The 15,681-nt window shown below is 45.0% G+C and overlaps 2 protein-coding genes across 4 annotated transcripts in view; one reads left to right on the top strand and one right to left on the bottom strand.

Annotated features, from left to right (window-relative positions):
• slc35f3b (solute carrier family 35 member F3b) overlaps positions 1 to 15,681 on the top strand; it is a 121,444-nt gene that overhangs the window by 72,761 nt on the left and 33,002 nt on the right. The window lies entirely within an intron of this gene.
• LOC306931428 (broad substrate specificity ATP-binding cassette transporter ABCG2-like) lies at positions 6,383 to 8,440 on the bottom strand (the record flags this gene model as incomplete). Its single annotated transcript, XM_079512830.1, has 2 exons — positions 6,383 to 7,450; positions 7,583 to 8,440. 2 exons carry the CDS (start codon positions 8,438 to 8,440, stop codon positions 6,383 to 6,385), a joined length of 1,926 nt encoding a protein of 641 aa, XP_079368956.1.

The raw sequence follows: 15,681 nt of genomic DNA, 5'->3' as shown, positions 1-15,681 counted from the left end.
GGGGGTGGGGTGGGGTGGTTGAAGGAGTGTGAAGGAATTCAGGAGCAGTAACGTGAGAGCAGAGCAAACACTGGGAAAATAGTATTGTAGTCGCTAATGAGCCACGCAAAAAATCCTCAGCGTCAATCTGAGGGCTTTATTGTGCTGTTATGAGCTCTACGCTAAGCAGTCTTGTTATTGTGTGGGAAACGTATTTGATATTATTTTGTGCCTGGGACCCCATAAGAGAAGAGATGTTTTTTCGATTACTTTTTTCATAACTTTTATAATCTTTATTTCATATTTCATATTTTTCCTCCCCCCTCCCCAAATAAAAAAGGAAATGAGAAAAGTAATTGAAAAAAGTCAAAAAACACAACATGAACAACATCCATCATCAGAACTAAGGATGTGAGTGTGTGTGAGATGTGACTGATCAGCTGATCAAGAGTTGGCGCTCCTTTGAGTTGTCTGCCTGAACTATACCTCTGCAGACTTTGCATCATATTGACACATTTTTTCTTGGGACCCCCTTGAAGGACATCTGGTCTGTCCTCGGACCGCACTTTATAGGAGAATTCCGGACTAGCCATTTTCTTACCTTAAAGATGGAGTGCAGTTAATTTTTTACACCCTAAAACATGATCATCAGGTATTATTATTATCAAAAATGTGTACATTTGTTAAAAATACGTTTTATGTGGACCCACACCCACCACTTCATTAATAACTCCTTTGCTGCCCCTAGTGTTAGCATGCTGTTACTGCAGATATGCCGGCCGTCTGCTCCCATTATACGGAGCTTGTTGTCCTTCCGGGTTAAACAGGAAGGTGTGGGCCCCCGGGAGGAGTTCAACACCACTCGCATTAGCCCACAGCCTTTAGCTAGCAGTACAACCAGCTACATTTTATGAACGATCCGGTACAAACTCACAAATGATTTACGATCGTCAGGTGCGTAGCTGGTATAAATGGGTTCCATTAGCCTAGCTACGTTTTATAAACGTAGATGGCAATAAAATAATTTACAGGTTAAGCGCCACCCCCGAGATAATGAGATAAACTTACCTTGTTTTTTTCATTGGCATGTTTGACTGTCAAGGTTTCAGCCTCCAGAAAGAAATCTTGACATCATCAAGATGTGATTCACCATGTTAATGATTTTTTTCAGACCTCCAGTTCTAAGAAACACAGAATGGGGGACTTTTTATTATTATTTCAGCTCTAAGGTATATTAATGACATAGTAAAATGTTGAAAATGGTATTCCCCTTTAAGGTAAGAAAACGACTAGTAGTCCGGAATTCTCCTTTAAGGCACTCACCCTACTTGTGGCTGGCGCGTGCATCCTAAACATTTTAGCCCAGTAGCGGAGGGGTGGACTGCATGGGAATGCAGGGAGAACTCCCGGTGGGCCGGCCTGTCTGGGCTGGTTCTTATTCTTATTTATTTCTGTTGGCTGACCTTCCAGTCAACAGAGCGGAGAGAGGTTGGCCCGCTGTTCTGCCTGTCTCTCATGCTCAACAACGACCATAAACATTTGATTCATTGTTACTCTAGTAAAATGTAGCCTGTTTCATAATGAACTGCCTATCAAATCTGCTTGTATCTGACAGGCACGCTGGGGGCGAGGCAACAGCCTTGGTACATGCACAATGATGCATTGGACCAGGGGTCTTCAACAAGGGGTCCAGGACTCCTAGGGGGTCCTCAGAGTTAGTACAGGGGGCCTGCCAAATCTTTGTGTGATCGGGAACATGAGCCGAAAATTCCGTAGGCCGTAGCCGATCTACAAGCTCACAACAATGCCCCACGCTGCAAGGTGTTGTGAGCTGCGAGGCGTTGTGAGCATGTAGATCAGCTATTTTCGGAGAGTTGGGGTACTGTAGAGGGAAAAGGAGCCAAAGGTCATGTTTTTCCAGCTATGGGGTTTTTAAAAGGTTAACTGTTTGAAAATTCACATTAACATGAATCCAACATATTAATAGAAAGCAAAATGTCAACCACGTCTATGAAGCTATAAGATCTATGAAAAAGGTCAGACAGTCTGTTCACCCTATTAGTGAATGAAACGATGCTGAAATGGAATTCTGAACTGAAATGTGAGCACAAGGGAGGATAATAACTTTAGTTGAGATCCTTTTAGGCATCAAAAGCCAGGGCTGAACCGAAACATAACAGTTAACTGCATGTACAACTGCAAAGTGCAGTTGATACGATATTATATTAAATTGCCTCACCTCTCTGTATGCATATTGGATACCTTGATATCAACATGCAGTACCATTCTGTACCTTCTCTGATCTGACGGACAGGCATGACGAGATTAAGTCAGGCTGACAAAGAGAAGCGATAATATGGCTGTCAGGATCACTCTTTAATCCTACGCGCTATCAAGAGGTTTCCTTCTACCTAAACCCCTGATTTGTGCACTCCGTCTATCTCTGTAGCTGGTATAGGATATATTAGTATTGGTTTTGTACTTTGTACTATTATTTGATGTTAAACCAACAATAATGTATTTTTCTTATTCTTTGTTGATTACTATGAAAACCTGCAAAACCTGTCTTGTCGTTCCGGCAGTCATGCCACCGGTTTTTTGCCGTTATATTAGCCTTTTCCCAGCCGCCTACCCCACCCCATTATTTTGATTTGACCCACATAGTATATAGGTGTAAGTATATGGGTGAGAGAATCCGTCAGTGCCAGTGTATTTCAGTGTTTTTACCTTTTTTTGTCGAGCCACCTGACGCGCTATGCGTGCAGAATGTAAACAAAGCAATGATGGATGGCGGACTTGCGTCTTTTATTCTACCGGAATCAGAACAACAGCCAATCTAGTGCTTTGTTACTGCTTTACACACAATTGCACTTTTCAGCTGCATTCTCACCAACAATAAAACACTATTTTTTTAGACACCATTTATTTCATTCGGATTAGTGGGGGAAATTTCTGTGGAACTAAACATGTTTTCCTTCTTTTTTTAGGGTTTTGTATTTGTTACAAAACCCACTGACTAGGGGTAAAAGGCAATGCAACATATCATATGAAGGAGAAACGGAAACCAATTAATTAAGGTCTAATGAGAGTATTTATTCACAAATAATGTAGAATAATAAAGATAATCAAGAATATGTACAATAAATGGCTCCTAACTAAAAAGAAAAGACAATAAACAAACTAGAAAAAGTGCCCCTCGGGGCACAGGTCTCCACCAGGGCAGGTCAGGTTGTGGCCTCCTGGTGGCGCTATAATAGGCCAATGTGAAAAGGTTGCCATTTCTTCATACGCCTTTGATGGCAATTGGATGATTTGAGGCATTTATGTTCCAAAAATGTGTTTTGCAAAAATCAACCTGTTGGTGGCGCTATAACAGGCCAATGTGAAAAGGGTGGGATATATTCCTCAGCCTAGTAAGAAAATGTGTGAAAGATTTCACATAATTGCACGCTGCGTTCATGATTTGAGGCTTTTGTTCAAAACGGGGCAATCTTGCAAAGTGTGAAAGCCAATTATAGCCAATTAGGATGGAATATGAAATATCGGACAGATCCGACTTGCGCACATGACCATAGAGATACTGTGTAACGATTTGTGAGATTTTTGGACAGAATCTGGAGGAGTAATATCAAAAAATGTGTTTTACAAAAGTCGGCCTCCTGGTGGCGCTATAAAAGGCAGATGCGGAAAATGCAGGTCAAAGGTTTGTCCTTGGCCTCTAGGGAGTGTGCATGCAACGTTTCACGCAGATCGGTGCAGTTTTAGGTAAAACATGTGAAAAGCTGCCTCATGGTGGCGCTATAACAGGCCGTTCTGGAAAATGTGGGGCAGAGGTTCATCGTTGGCATCCAGGGAGTGTGTGTGCAAAATTTGGCATCGACCGGGTTAACGGTGCCGGAGATTAGCTGGTAACAGACGGACGGAAGGACACACACACGGACGGAGTGCAAAACATACTCTCTCCCCATGCCTTCGGCCTGGTGGAGACAATGAACTGAACTTAATTATTCCTTTCCGAAGGGAATAGTCACTCTAATTAACAAATACCAACTTCACAAAATAAGGCAAAACAGTCAGTTAACACAGTAGTACGACGGATGGGGGAAAGACCTTGGAAGATGTTTCCCCAGCCACTGTCTGGGGGAGAATAAATGAAGTAGTGTGAGAGCTACGGCCATTAGCTCTCTCATGTGACCTTCAGCCAATGGGGAAGGTTGATCAGGCCTCCACAGTCATGGCCAACGAGAATACCCAGCAGATGACAATCACACTGTCTGATGACCCATTAGTCCCATACTCTGCCATCCAACTGCAGGGATGAGAATTAGTCTAATGCAGTGTTCATAACGTAACTGCTGCTCTTGTATAGATATATATACAGTAACTGTATATAGAAGACATCAAAGATAATTCCATATACATATATATACTAAACCAATACTATCACCATATAAATATATATATTACCAATAAATATATGTATATATATTTATAATACAGAATAACACTCATAACTCATAATACTAATAATTAATCCTAAATACACACAACCATAGTTGTGACACCCAAGGGCCCCAGGGCACGTGCCCAAAGTGCCTATATGGTGTATATGGGCATTACTGATGAGGATCAGTAATGATATATCACAAGTTGGGACAATGGTCCATGATTGGGAATTATACTGTGATTTGTAAAAACGTTACATCGTTACTATCGTTAATCGTTAGTTTGGGTATTGATTAAAGCTGGTGCTAACCACATATGGAAATCCATGTGTTGTACCACCTTGTTTCATTTGCAAGTGTGACTCGTGTCACAGCAACCACACTGGTTATCATGAGACTGTCACAGTATGGCCATGTATTGACATTCCCATATATGGGCTTAATATTGATGACAAACCAAGGATTTCCATATATGGGCATCGTCTGGGAATGCCCATATAGCCTATGGACCTTTTTTTCTTTTCTTTTTTCTTTTTGGGAACTCTATTCTTTGCCGGCACTCTAGCCACTGGTCGGATTTCCATTACTGTGGTGTCCACTTGTTACTTGCGCAAGCAGAGCGCGCAAGTACTAGTTTCGCCCAGGACGATGTTCGATGCGTATGCGCCGTCCCAGCATATGACGTAATGACTACTTGTGCCTGATACGGCAGTGGTGCCAGATTACATACATGTATACATAGGGGCATTACCTTTAATCCTCCCGACACTAAAACATATCGTCATTACGTCACCATCGAAAACCAATTACACTCTGGCATTGGGTCCTTTAATCCACATCTTTATTACGTCATCATTGAGAGCTAGTTATACCAGTTATACCCTGACGTCATATGCTGGGATGATACATACGCATCAAACGGGGCGCAAAGTAACCACAGTATACCGCTAATCAACTTACAAATTACATAGAAAACATATCGCCATTACGTCACCATCGAAAACCAATTACACCCTGGCATTGGGTCCTTTAATCCACATCTTTATTCTAGTTGAGAGCTAGTTATACCCTGACATCATATGCTGGGACGATACATACGCATCAAAAGGGGCGCAAAGTAACCACAGTATACCGCTAATCAACTTACAAATTACATATACATATACATAGAGGCCTTTCCTTTAATCCACCCGACACTGAACGACATATACGTCACCATTTTTTGTTAAGTTGTGTGTGTGTGTGTGTGTTTGTGTGTGCGCGTGCATGTGTGTGTGTGTGTTTTTGTGTGTGATACAGCTGCGCCCTCTGGTGGTGGGCGGGTGGTGTTACAGCGTGACACACACAGACACACAGACATGATCTGCTGGGTCTCATAGTAAATGCTCACTGCGTTCGCAACTATTTTTTTACCTCCAAAAACTAGGTACGTAGCAAATAGCTAAACCTAATAATTCAATATTTCAAACGTTCTTTCACAGAGAAGCTGAGATTTTACAGTTTGTAGCGGTCGACAGTACTTGCGCGCTCTGCTTGCGCACTAGTAGGCCATAAATGGCCTACTAGTGCGCAAGCAGAGCGCCATCAGTGTCTCCATGATGTCACAAGATGCGATACCATATATGGAGACATCGGTGACTAACTAACTAACGGACGGAGATGCATGTTTTCATAGTAAACGACTGAACTAAGGTTGCAATAAAACAAATTAAACGCAATCACATTATCCACAAAAATGCACAAGGGTGTACATTGTTAACTTCACTGGCAGTTGTCGAGCAGTTAACCTAAAAAATTACAGTTGAATTACTTTGTCATGATACGTGACCTAATAGATAGCTAGCTGACTCTGTGATTCTGCTCTTCTTCTCTCCTCTGTCTGCTTGCACTCACCCTCTCGCTCTCCTTTTCTGGCTATCTCAGTGAAGAGGAAAATAATCTGTATCAGAGACATGCTCTTAAGTAAACTTCTTGATGAAGCGTAGTTTCAGGTAGGTGATGGTGAGGTAGACGACAGCCATTAGAGTCAGAGCCACGTGATTCTTCCACAGACCCCATTCGGTGTATTCTACTCCTAGATACTCCAGGTACTGTTCCCCTGTGCACGTTATGCCCGCTAGGCTCACATTGCAGTTGGTGGAGACATCGGACATGGTGGTATTGGGCATGACAAGGTCATCGCAGAACGTCAAACCCACAAACTCGTTGATTTTGAGGGCCGCCAGACCATAGCGAGGAATGCTGAAGTACTTGGCCCAGGCCAGCCAGTACTCGACTGTGGGCAGGTTCACCAGCAGACCAGAGAAGATCATCATGAAGGCGAACAGGATGGTCATCAAAATGTTTGCTAAAGTGACCGTGTTCAGGTCCGCTGATATGGCCATGGTCATGGCTGTGGCGGTATACGCCACTAGAGCCACTGTCAGTGTGAAGGTGGCGAAGGCGGCAGCCGTGAATTTTAACCCGATCATGTAGTAGGCGATGACACTGAAGACGATGATGGGGATGGTGCGCAATATGATGATGTCGGCGAGGATCTTAGTCAGGAAGTAAACGGACACTCTGTAGTAGCCGCTGATGTATTCGTGCATGAAGAACTTTCGCTCCGTGATGAAGAGTTCCGCTGCGGACACGGCGCTGAAACACTGGTAGGTAGTGATGAAGAAGAGGACTCCCATCCTGTTCTGGATCCCGCTCTGGTCGTCTTTGATGTCGAAGAAAGTAGCGCCCACGACCAAAGCCAGGATAATGTTCACTGCCAGCTGGGCCACTGAGGTCTGTGGATTCAGCATGAGATCCCATAAGGTTCTCATGAACACGAAGCGGAACTGGTGAAAGAAGGAGGTGTTGTAGGTGATGACGTGGGACCTTGGCTGGATGAACTCTTTACCGTTGGTGATGCGCTCCAGTTCGGCCTGCGTGTCCCTATAGTTGCTACTGTTCCTGTACTCCTCCCCCAGGCACTCTTCGATGCTCTTTGCGGGGCTGCTCGACTCCTCGATGTCCAGTTCTTCAGAGCCCGGCATCTTGATGACAGTGGTGATTGTAGCGTCTGCCAGGCACTCTTCCGCCAGGCACTCTTCAATGCTCTTTACGGGGCTGTTCGACTCCTCAATGTCGTCGATGTCCAGTTCTTCGGAGCCCGGCATCTTGGTGACAGTGGTGATGGTAGCGTCTCCATTGATGATATCCAGAAAGAAGTCTGCTGGGTTGTTGTGAGGTTCACAGGCATAGCCAAGGTTGCTGAAGTAGTCCAGAGCATTCGGTGCAGGCCCGTGGTACACCATTCGGCCACCAACCAGCAAGGTCAGGGTGTCAAAAAGTCTGTAGATGGAGTACCGCGGTTGGTGGATGGTCATGACGATGACGCGTCCCTGACTAGCTATCTTCTTCAGCAGCAGCAGCACAGAGTTGGCCGTGCTGGCGTCCAGGCCTGTGGTGGGTTCGTCCAGGAAGAGAATGGAGGGGTCCGTGATGAGCTCCATGCCAATGCATGTCCTCTTCCTCTCCCCGCCTGAGATCCCCCGTTTCATCTGCGAGCCCACCTTTGAGTCGGCCACCTTGGTGAGTCCCAGCTCTTCGATCAGGTGGTTCACGCGAGCCTCCTTCTCGCCCTGAGGCACCGAGCTGGGGAGGCGCAGCGCCGCCGAGAAGTGGAGGTTCTCACGCACTGTCATCGTGCCCATCACCACATCGTCCTGAACGACGTAGCCCGAGGAACACTTGAAGTTGTGAGGCTGTGGCGCTCCGTCTATGAGGACCTCCCCGGAGAGACCTGCCGGGTCCTTCCTCGCGGCGAGGATATCGAGGAAAGATGACTTTCCGCTTCCCGTCGGCCCGAGGATAGCGTTCAGACCAGGTCTCATGATTCCATTGATGTCCGTCAGTATTTGCCTGTGTGTGGTCTTCCTCTTGCAGGGGACGGCGGACTTACGGTCCACTTTGTACTGGATGTTATGAAAGCTCAAAGTGGAGGCAGATGGCTGCCTGGGGCTGGGAACCTCGACAACTGTCATGACCTTTGTCAGCTGAGCACCAATATAAAGACTTGAAGAAAGCCACAGTCAACTAATACTACTCAAACTAGGGCTGGATGTCTGGGTTAGGATCAGAACTTAGCCGGGATGTCGAAACTTCTAACACGACATCTGGGTTGTAAGGCCAAATATTCCGTCTCGTGCCGAGGGCTTTAAAGTCTCTCGCGACAAGAGTGGGAGTTGCTGCTAGCTAGTAATAAACCTCTTCTGTTTCTTATATAGGATTGTACTGGATGCGTGTCATGATGACGATGCCAGCCAACTAGGTGTGTGTCACAATGATGTCAGACGGGTATATATGAGGTTTCTACATTAGTCTGATGTCAGTACTGGATGTCACTGTTGTCCCCATATATGGAGGTCCGAGGAGTTTAAGTATATTGGGGTCTTGTTCACGAGTGAGGGGAGGACGGAGAAGGAGATCAGCCGCGTGGAGAATCGGAGCGGCAGGGGTGGTATTGCAGTCGCTGTACCGCACTGTTGTGACGAAAAGAGAGTTGAGCCAGAAGGCAAAGCTCTCTGACCTACTCTGTCAATCTCCGTTCCTACTCTCACCTATCGTCATGTGTGGGTCATGAATCATGACCGAAAGAATAAGGTCGCGAATACAAGTGGCCAAAATGAGCTTTCTTCGACAGGTCACGCGGGGGAGACTCGGAGTTGCTGCTTCTTCGCCTGGAAAGGCACTGCCAATGACCACATGTACTGTTGAACGCCTGTTTACTAGTGTACAAAGAGTAAAAAGTGCACGCAGAAGTACAATGACAACCTCTTGCCTAAATTGTCTGTCTCCTAGCGTTTGAGAGATTTTTAACTGAAGGTCTGAACTACGATTCTGTGATAGAGATTTTCAAGTGAAAGTCTCATGTTTTGAGACATCACTAAGCGTGAACACTATTTGATTTAGCTGTTAATGTTGTCAATGAGTCACTAATTTGTGCTGGCGAATTACCTTATCTGTAATGCTGCATACTGTGCACCTTATGTACACCTTATTTATTTATATTGTCTTTATTAATGTTTCGATCATGTGTTCTTGTTTCTTTCTCTCCCCCCGGGGTGTGTGTGTGTGTGTGTGTGGGGACGGGGGGGGGGGGGGGACGGGGGGGGGGGGGGGGGACTGACAACTTCCTCGACCATCTCCAGACAGCATCAGACAGTAGTCTGACTGAAAATGCCATTTCTCAGAGCTATATACCCCTGGCTCCTCCCACAACATAGGACCAAATGAAAATGGGGTCAACATGATCCACAACATGTCAAATCTGCTTGGGTTTGGCACAAAATACATTTCAATTCATTTAAGCTTGTAGATATTTTCTTTCTCAAGTCTTTAGTTTTCTAAGGTCCTCTTTTTAGAGTCCAGTGTCCCTCTGTGACAAATAATCCTCCCTATCCACAGACAGGAGTTGGTTTGGCCCAATTAGTGCTCAGCTGTGCTTCCACCTATTTAACACCACAGAACCCATTGAACAGGTTTGATGGCTGATCAGAGATATACCGAGAGCTGATGGTGATTTGTTTGTCGTTTCGTTTGTCCATACCCTACCTCAGGGGTTCTCAACGTTTTTGTCCGTTTTTGTCTACAAGCTCATAGCGCGCCACCGAGTGGCGCGCTACGAGCTTGTAGGTCTGCTATTTTATTTTTTTTTGAAAATAATTTGGGGACCCCCTAAAATAATTTGGCGACCCCCCGAGGGGTCGCGACCCACGGGTTGAGAACCCCTGCCCTACCTAACCAGTGCGTGCTACTGACAGGCATGTAATGAGCAAAACATGAACAGTGACAGGGTGGGGTCACTCTGTCACACCATGTGCACTATTTTCGGAGCTCGGGTAAGCCTGAAGACCTCTACTTCAGTCTAGGGTCATATAGGATCATATTACCAACACCTGGGGAAAGAATCCTGGGTACAAAAAGCACCTTCTCCTCCAAATAGACCGACTGCCTATAATGGAAGAGATTGAACAGTATGTTGCAAGTTACTTTGCCTCACACTTTTCTGTGAAACACAACAGAGGAATCAATATAATAATGTTAAAGGTATATTCAGTGATTTCACTTAATTCAAATATCACTTCTTTTTTTGTTTTGTTGAGATAATCCTCCCTACTATAGAGTGTACTGACCATATAAGGAGTTCCTCCCTGATCCCAGTTAACCTCTGGGGTGGGGGGGGGGGGGGTCAAAAAACCTTAGGTTTCGTTTTGGCTAGGTGGCCCAGCCTTCATCCAATCAGGATAGAGAGGGGCCTTCCACCAATCATGATTGAGCGGGGGCGGGCCTTGGTGTGTGTGCTGTTGGCCTGTTGTGTGTTTAACAATTCTGTCATGCCTAGATATATACAGTCCTTTGTAAAAAATGACAGCAGTTTAATATATGGGACATAGACTCTATGACCATAGAGTCTATGTCCCATATATTAAACGGCTGTCCATGGTGTAAGACACCCCTCCCACGTCAAATTGGCTCCTTCCATCGAGACTTTTAAATCTCGCCTAAAGACCCACCTCTATACCTTGGCTTTTAACCCCGCTTGAGTTCCTTCGGTCCTTGTATATGTTTTGTCTCTCTGTGATGCTGTCGCTTTTCTGTTGCTTTTTTGTGATGTGTCTCAGTTGTTTTTACTGTTTGTACTTTGTTTTCTCGCTGTTGTTGTTCTGTGTGGTAGCTATAGTGCATTTGTTTTTATTTACCTGTACAGCACTTTGTAAACCCTGAGTTTAAACGTGCTATATAAATAAAGTGGATTTGATTGGATTGGAAGGGTCATGATTATGTATTGGGATGCCAGATGGACAGATTCAGTTTGGTTGTCCATGGTGTAAGACAGTATAAACCCTGAGTTTAAACGTGCTATATAAATAAAGTGGATTTGATTGGATTGGAAGGGTCATGATTATGTATTGGGATACCAGATGGACAGATTCAGTTTGGTTGGCAGCACTTGGAGGTGTGCCTTTACTGTGAAGATGAGAATATCCTCATCAATCGCTGCCTTTTTGAGGCGCGCTAGGCTAGCCCCTCCTATATACAGGTTTGTTTTGAGGCGCGCTAGGCTAGCCCCTCCTACATACAGGTTTGTTTTGAGGTGCGCTAGGCTAGCCCCTCCTATATACAGGTTTGTTTTGAGGCGCGCTAGGCTAGCCCCTCCTATATACAGGTTGGTTTTTAGTTCAATGTTTGTTTTAAAAACCCCATTGACGATAAAGAGAATTTAATGTTTGTTTTGTCTCAATGTTTGTTTTACATCATCATGTTGTAAGATGATAAGAGAGCCCCTCACTTCACACGGGTGTGATTTTTTTTAGAATGGGCTCTATGCAGCCAACACTTCCGCGTTCAGTTTGGGCCGCCGGAACGCTTCCGGTCGGCAGAAACTCATTCACTGTGAACGTACGGTCGTGATTTTGTAGGAATAAAGTTCAGTACTTTATACAACACTATTTAATGTGATAATGTGATGGCATAGTTTTTCGTAGTTTGTATTATTTGTGTTGCGACGTTGACATGATGACATGAGTTAGAAACGTCTTAAATCTCCTCTTGGGGGTCTGTGTGCACAAATACATGAGGGTCCTTGGCTTTATGACAATGTTTGAGCATAATCACAGGTTTAAACAACATTAGGGAACAAGCCTAAATAAGCATACACTTCAGAAACAAGCCCCGAAAAACGCAACCTAACCTGTCAATATTTTCAAGCAACTTTACTTAAAAACAAGACCAAAGTCGCTTATAACAAGCGGACATGGCAACAACGGATAAATCCATGAAGAACTCTCGTTTCTCGGAGATTTAAGACGTTTCTAACTCATGTCATCATGTCAACGTCGCAACACAAATAATACAAACTATGAAACACTATGCCATCACATTATCAAATGAAATAGTGTTGTATAAAGTACTGAACTTTATTCCTACAAAATCACGACCGTACGTTCACAGTGAATGAGTTTCTGCCGACCGGAAGCGTTCCGGCGGCCCAAACTGAACGCGGAAGTGTTGGCTGCATAGAGCCTATTGAGTGAGACACGGAGTGATCAGCTGACTGGAGGCAAGCAAGCTTCCCTTGCAGCCTGCAGTCCTGTCCGTCTATATTGCTCTCTGAGCGCTAGAAGAAACACCAGTCCAGTTACACAGATCGTTCAGATCGGGCCAGTCAGAGTTTACACCAAAACCGGCTGCGTTGGTATCCAATTTACCACTTGGCTTCTTTTTAAACCCAAGGAAGTTGGGGGGGGGGGTCCCTTGTTTTGGGGACCCTGCGTCGCTCGAGGCCAAGAATTAGCGATGCTCTGGCGAGCTCTCTGACTGCCCGATTGTCATTGTTAAGCATGTTTAGTAGATGGGAAAGGCGCTTGGATATATGTCTATTCACATGTACTGAGAGATACAGGGTAAAATTTTATATCATTTCATGTAATTCTTCGGTTTCATGTACTGTAGTCATGTGTGCACTAGACTAAGCACTTGCCCTATTGGAGAGAGTTATAACCTTGACGCTCAAGTTTTTGATAATGCAATGATGAGGTTCATCATTGAGCCTTTGGAGTGTGAAGCTCGTTCTTGGCCACTTAATTTGCGGAGGATCCCTTTCTCTCGCTCAACCGACTCCAGCTTTCCTTTCTCACACACATGTATTCAGCGGCCTGCACGTGCACTCAAGCAAGTCATGGTCGATATTGTTGCCATATGTCGGTATCAAACAAAGGTGTAAAGAAGCACATTACCACTAGATCACATTACTAAATGCTCCAGACAGTGACAAATTCTTGCACGTGTGCATGACCACGCACGCACGCACGCACGCACGCACGCACGCACGCACGCACGCACGCACGCACGCACGCACGCACGCACGCACGCACGCACGCACGCACACACACACACACACACAAACACACAAAGTGGGGGACCTCCAGGGGTCCTTGGGGCGTTTCCAGGGGGTCCCCCAGTACCAGTACAGTGACAGTACAGTACAGTACAGTACAGTACAGTACAGTACAGTACAGTACAGTACAGGGTACACTAGAGGGACCCCCACACGGTAACTGTCATTTCTCAACCGTTTCGGACACGGGCCAGCTCGCCGGAATCGGCCCGGCCCCCTGGGCATGTTCCTGGGTGTTCCGGGGACCCCCCCGGGGACTCCCTGGGGACCCCCACATGGTAACTCTCATTTCACTATACCGTTTCGGACGTGGGGCGGCTCGCCGGAACCGGGCCGGCACCCTGGCCGTGGTCCTGTGGGTCTGGAATTTCCGGGGACCCCCGGGGACCCCAACAAGGAGTTGCACCACTCAGTTCACACGGGTGTGATTTTTTTACATACAATCTTCTCTTCTGGAGGTCCCTGGCTGGCACGCATAAAAAAAAAATCAGGTGGGGGTCCGCGGCCAAATACGTATCAATTTGGGGATCTTTGGACACAACAGTGATCTAGAGAGTGCATAGGGTGCATAGGCTGTAAAAAATGGAAGCCAGTGTGGGGGGGACAGTGTGACAGGAAACGTCCAACGGCAGTATGGTTAATGTCGCTGTGACACTTTTGTGTTAGCCGCGTGGACGTGTGCCAGGAATGAAAGTGCTTAGCTGGAGTTCCAGCGGCTCCCTCCCGGGGAGCTGATTGGCCCGCGCGGCGCGGGGCCCGTCACTGCATTTGGAAGATTAAACTGTGGTGCAGTACGGAGCCGCTGCTGGGCTCGGGCTGTGGAAGACAAGGTCCATGAAGGACAAACTGGGCGGCGCTCAGTGGCGGGGAAAATTACTCACATTTATTACTTCAGTACAAGTATCAATTAAGTGGAAATACCCTGTTTCAAGTAAAAGTCTGGAATTCCACGTTAAAGGTATTGGTATCGAAATGTAGTTAAAGTACCACAAGTTGAAAGTACTCATTGTGCAGAATGAATGTCCCATTTCACAAGTTTTCAAATGTATACATTGTATACAAATCTTTAGAAAATAGCAGATACAAGCTCTCAATGTGCGTTGTGAGCTTGTAGATCGGCTATTTCCAAATGGCCGAAATGTATTTAGGGCTTGAAGTGGTTAATGTTTCGTTATAATAATCTAAATCTTAGTAACTAACGTTTTCAAATACATGTAGTGGAGTAAAAAGAAGTAAACGTATCGGAAATTAGAAATAGCAGTAACATACAAATACGTCAAACTAGTACTTAAGTACAGTAGTTGAGTAAATGTACCGGTACTTAGTTACTTTACACCACTGACAGCGCTGGGCAGAAATGACCTTAGAATCAAGAGAGAAACACTCTAGAACAGAATAAGCTCAGTTCTCACCCTTTGTGTAAAGATGTGGATAAAGTGTGTGTGTGTGTGTGTGTGTGTGTGTGTGTGTGTGTGTGTGTGTGTGTGTGTGTGTGTGTGTGTGTGTGTGTGTGTGTGTGTGTGTGTGTGTGTGTGTGTGTGTGTGTGTGTGTGTGTGTGTGTGTGTGTGTGTGTGTGCGCGTGTGTGCGTGTGCGAGAGAGACACACACACTATGGCGTCTGCCTATTCATCATTTTCATCGGAATAGCAGACAAGGCTTCTTGAATTATCTTTCACTCCCAAGGCCAAGTATGGTTTAAGTGCTGTCAGTGAAGTCAAATGTGTATATTGTATTAATCAAATTTATGTTTGCTTGGGATGCCAGGGCATCAATATTGATATACAAGTCTCCCGATTTTATCGGGCGATGTTAGCCTATCATATTGGCTAGGGGCAGTGGCGAACAAAGAGAGCCCAGTAAACAATGGAAATGCAACCCCCCCGCCCGCTATGCATGATGGGATAGATAGATTAGTACTGTAGTTACTATCTCTGAATGTGAGCCATTCAAATAGTGATTTCCCTGCTTAAGGGTTTTAATTTGACCTCTAAGCTGTAGTTTTAAAAATATTCACTCAATCTAATTAACCAATGTCTCATTCTTTTTTCTATGGTTTTCTGCTTTCATCTGACATGAAAAAAAATTGCAAGACGACTCAGCTTTATTAAAAGTCATACAGTATTGTTGGCATACTGTATACAAACAATTAATTAAGAATATGAATTAAGACTATCAGCAATAGGTTTGGAATCAGAATCTGTATTTTTAATCTAATGTTCCTCCCTAATATCAGTATCAGCCCCAAAGATCATATTATTTCTCATTTCTCATACCTCATACCGGTATGTTCAATATTGTTACTTTTCAAGATTCAAATTAAAAAA

Source organism: Electrona antarctica (assembly GCF_951216825.1).
Source record: "Electrona antarctica genome assembly, chromosome: 10".
NCBI lineage: Eukaryota > Metazoa > Chordata > Actinopteri > Myctophiformes > Myctophidae > Electrona > Electrona antarctica.
This window is presented reverse-complemented; position numbering and strand designations above follow the sequence as displayed.